The following is a 4,899-nucleotide window of genomic DNA, read 5'->3' on the forward strand; positions in this document are numbered from 1 at the left end:
CTGCAGTCAGCATGTCGTTGTGTCCCTGAGACACTTCACCCCAAATTGCTCCTGTGGGGATTGTCCACAGTACTGAATGTATGTAAGTCGCTTTGGCAACTAACAAATTACATGTAATGTAAGGCGAGGCTTTTATTGTCATATGTACATAGCTACGATGTAGATATATCAATGAAAAGCTGAGGTCACAGGCTCCTCCAACAGTGCAACACAATAACACAGATAAAATAGTGCAAGTAAATACAAATAAAATAGAATAGAAATAGTGCAAGAAGAGTCTATATACAAGTAATTGGAATATTGATATGTTGCGAACAGATGAATGTTATGGATGTTCTTCCAAATGTGTACGGTTCTTATGTAAACCCACAAGGTGCCAGTATCTGAGGGGTTATATATGTGTCCTCCTCTAACCCCCACCTGTTTGTACCGGGCGTACAGGTAGAGCAGCTGGTCCCTCGCGGCGCTCTGCACGAGGTCCCGGACCCGGTCTGCCGCGGACTCGAACTCCCGCTGCAGGTCGTCCCCCTCCAGCCGGTCCTCCCCACCGCTGCAGTCAAACTGATCCAGCCCCAGGTCCGAGTCCGAGTCCGACCCTGCCCCCCCGAGAGGCTCTCCGGTGTCGGGCCGGGCCGGGTCGGTACCGGAGCCCGTGGCGGTGTCCGGGGAGGACGAACCAGAAGCCATTGTTGTTGTTGTTGTTTTTTTGTGTTACTGTTTTACAAGAGCTTCAGAGACCACTTGGTGTGTTGAGAAGTATGAGGACCGTTAATAAGAAGAATGAGAGAGTCTGTCTTCAGGATATTTGTGAAGTTTTTCAGCGAGGATTTCTTCTTTTAATCCGATATCGTTAAAAGATTCCTGACAGCCGGATTTGTTTCCACAGTTGGTCCGTCTCTGGTACTGTCGACTAAAAACACCGGGTGGAACACACACTGCTAGAAAGAAAGGTTCCGATTGCATCCGCGGTTATTCGTTGGTAAGAAAACACGTTATAAAAACAGAGAAATATATAAATAAATCTGTTAAATGTACAATTTATTAAAGCATGACTATATTTAAAGAATAGACAACAATGTTACTTGAAAACCAATTATTGTGGGGCTTTACTCTGTGTGAAGGCTAACATTGAAAAATATTTGGTTAACGGTAATTAACGATTGTCAGTTAATCTTAAATCAAACCTTAGCATTAAAGCTAACTGACAGGTACATTATTTAGCAGTTTGCCAACTGGTTTTCTAAAAGGGATATTAAAATCTCTTCAGATGTAACTTTTTGCAGTTTATGTGGCTACTTACTTGGTATATTTTTCGTAAGTAAAATGTATGGTCTTGTGTTTAGCTTGTTAGCTTACTTTATTTGTTTAGCTTTTTAGCTTACATTAGCTACATGGCTGTTTTGTGATTACATTTTCAGAGGTGAACTTTTGACTACATGTATTTTACCACTCACTCACTATTACTTTGTACATATAAAACACATGATAAACTGATATTGTAAATTGCAGAACTGTACTACTAATCTATACAATTTCAACATTATCTCCACATTGACAAACTGCAATACTAAAATGCTCTTACATGTATAAAACAGGATAATATAATAACCATAATAATCTTATAATACGTCGAAAATATCCATTCTGCTTGACGAATATTTTCACTGTTTATAATTGAAGTACATTTAGCTGATAAAAGAGTATTTTAAGACCATAGTATTTGTACTTTTACTTGAGTATTCTTCCAACACTGAATGTTAAAGTAAAGCCAGTGAAGTTAATTGGGCTTTAGTCGACTCAGTGTTACGCCAACTGCTCATTTAATTACTTTTCTGAAAAATGTGAGTTTAATTTGTCCAAATCATCAGGTGACAGCTTATCTCCTGTTATATTTCAGACAACTGTAGTTTTTGTTTACACCTGTCATGAGGCAATTGAGTCAATTTATGCATTGCAGAATGCATTAGCGCAGTTTGTCCAGCAGAGGCTGCTGTCGGCGCAATAATACATGTAACCTGCAGCAGACAGGTTGTCCCCATGCTCATTAAAGCAAATAAATCAAGCCTTAAAGTTATGTTTTTATTATAAGAAACACAAAGAAGCCCGGCCAACTTTATTTAGGATGTTTGTGGTTTGACGCTCATTACCTTTCATTGTATTCAACATACATCTGGTGCACTTTGGAGGAAGTATGGACAACATAATGAGGTCTTTTTGGAAGTAATGATAGCTTATTATCCCTTTCCCTTGGATCTCCACTCTTCCAGATATAATCAAGAGTTGATGTAGGCCTATTAAACTGAGCATCCAAACAACCTCACTGTATTTCACGCTCATTTACAGATACATTTTAGAAATAGGCAGACGTACTCCACAGAAAAGTTTGCATATCCATAACTTGAAAATGACTTTTAATCAGGCAAAACATAGACAAACAGATGAGGACAGCCAATCGTGATTTTACAAAGTATGTTTATATCATTAGTGGTTCTCTAAATGGAGTTTGCAGTTTTCCATCTGGCAGTGGTATATCAAAATATACATCAAATGCCAAAAGTAAAAGTACTCATTGTGCACATTTAAGCAAACATTTTAAATGATAGTATTATTGATGCAATAATCTCTTCATCACTTCAATGTTGCACTTGGTGAAAGTAGGGTTTATTTTGAATTATTTTATAATGTAGTTAGTTGATTTAAAGGAGTAACATTTACAACATTTGCCTACAAAATCTAGTATAAAGTAGGATAACATGAACATACTCAAGTAAAGTAGAAGTACCTTAATGTTTTACTTAAATACAGTACTTGAGTTAATGTACTTAGTTACTTTACACCACTGCGGATGAGGACAGTCAATCATTATTGGATCTTTAAATACATTCTCAAAGATATTGAAGTAACTGTTGTTTTGTATATATTGATTGTTGTGCTTTTATTTAGGTCTTCATGTGTGCATGTGTATAAATGTGTCTGTTGATTGTGTATATATACATATTTGCATACATATTTTTCTTTGTTTTTGTATTCGGGATTGTGGGAAACGGTATTTGGATCTCTGTCTGTACACACAAACTGAAAGATGGACAATAAAGTTGACTTTGACTTGAAATGGAGTTTGAACTTGTTGGTTGTGACACAAAACACGGACTTCAAACTTCAAACCCTCACATCAAGTGTTTTTAATCTAACTTCTTCCTCTCTTTGCTTGCAGACACACACCAGAATGCTCTCCTCTCTGTGGTCTGAGTTTTCTGACCGCACTTTCCACTCCTTTTCTCCCGGAGGTCCCACCACCACCACCTCCCCACGCGCTCTGCTGACGCAACCACGCACGCACTGTGGCTCCACGCGCAGAGTCCCCAGACCTGCCCAGGGAGGGACGGAGCAAAGTCACTGAAGAGAGAAGAGAGAACCACCGTTAAACCGCACCACCTGTTCCCAGAGAGAGACCGCTATTCCCCCCCCCGTGAAACAGAATGAAGGGACCGGGTCCTTTCGGTGCGCACTGACCGGGGAAAAGAACCAGAAAGCGCGCAGTGACGCACCGCATGTTGATCCACAGAGTTCACTCAGATCCAAAGTCGCGTGGACAGCGAAGGGGACAGTTGGATTTACCTTTTGAGCTGTGAGGGGGACTCGCATTCTGGGAAAATGAAATTCGCGGAGCATCTTTCGTCCCACATCACTCCGGAGTGGAGGAAACAGTATCTCCAGTATGAGGTGAAGCCATTTCCTTAATTTCTTTATTGTAAAGATCAGAAATTAGAAATCAGAAATAGATTTATTGCCAAGTAGGTGTACACATACGACACATTTGCCTTGATGGTGCCACATAAACACAGTTAGAGAAGATAAAAGGTAAGAAAAACAACCACAAATTAAAAGAAAAACTATTATAAAAAACTATTATAGCCTACGTTAAAAATTATTTACATGAAATCTGGATTTACCAAAAAACGACGTACAGTATATTACTGCAAAGTACTCACAATAATACAATACAATATATGCAGTATAGTTAGTATATAATGAGTGTAAAGCTGTGTACTGAGAGAGGTTGTGTACAAATGTAAAGATAATGGCATGGCAGGAACTCCCTATAAAAATACCACATGTTTTTTTTTTTCAAAGTGAAAGATGAGATTGAATTTCAAAACCATAAAAGCTTTTATTTGTATTATTTATTTTGTTTACTTTCGGTTTCGCCTGCTCCTGAGAGCCACAAAGCAGAAGAGATAAGGATGTCCTTTGGGTTATGGACGGGAAATGGACTGCGGGTGTTAAAAGCCACAGGGAGCATTCAGCCTTTATTGCTGTTTGCTTAGTTTCAACACCTTAAAAATCACCAGAATGAACTGTTCACTGAACATTAGAATGGCTTTTTTAACTGGGGAAATAACCTAAATATTCAGTTTTCTAATTTTAAATGACAAATTGGGAATATTTTGGAATTTTCTATATATTTTTTGTAGGTTTATTTTTCAAATGTCCTTATTCTTTTATAATAAATACACTTTTGAATTGATTTTTTTTTTAATCCATATCTTTGTTTTATGTCATTATTCAACATATTGCGAAGACTGTGTTTTACAAATAAATAAAAATGGCATGTCAGTTAGATAAATCCATCCCATAAATTCACCATCTTTTGATTTTTCTTTATTTGCATCAATCTAACTGACCACACGGGAAATTCCCCTTGCATTGATTATGCATAATTGCAAATATTCCTATGTATTGAAGTGCTTTTTTTGACCGGACAAAGCCATGCTATTTTTTATTTTATCGAGATTTTACTGTCATATTTTGCACACATGAATGGTGAATGACTTCCCGCGTCTGGTTTGAGATGTTTGTGGCTTTATGGAGAGCTCTGTGTGCACACATGCTCTTTGT

General features: G+C 38.0%; 1 protein-coding gene across 1 annotated transcript in view; it reads right to left on the reverse strand.

Moving 5' to 3' along the window:
- Nucleotides 1-894, reverse strand: part of acbd6 (acyl-CoA binding domain containing 6) — a 52,149-nt gene extending 51,255 nt beyond the window's left edge. Inside the window, exon 1 of the mRNA XM_034149796.1 lies at nucleotides 421-894. Within this exon, the coding sequence (XP_034005687.1) occupies nucleotides 421-687 (267 nt within the window). The 5' untranslated portion in view covers nucleotides 688-894. The remainder of the gene's footprint in view (nucleotides 1-420) is intronic.
- Between the last annotated feature and the right edge of the window lie 4,005 nt (nucleotides 895-4,899).

The sequence above is a fragment of the Trematomus bernacchii genome, unplaced genomic scaffold, assembly GCF_902827165.1.
Source record: "Trematomus bernacchii unplaced genomic scaffold, fTreBer1.1, whole genome shotgun sequence".
NCBI lineage: Eukaryota > Metazoa > Chordata > Actinopteri > Perciformes > Nototheniidae > Trematomus > Trematomus bernacchii.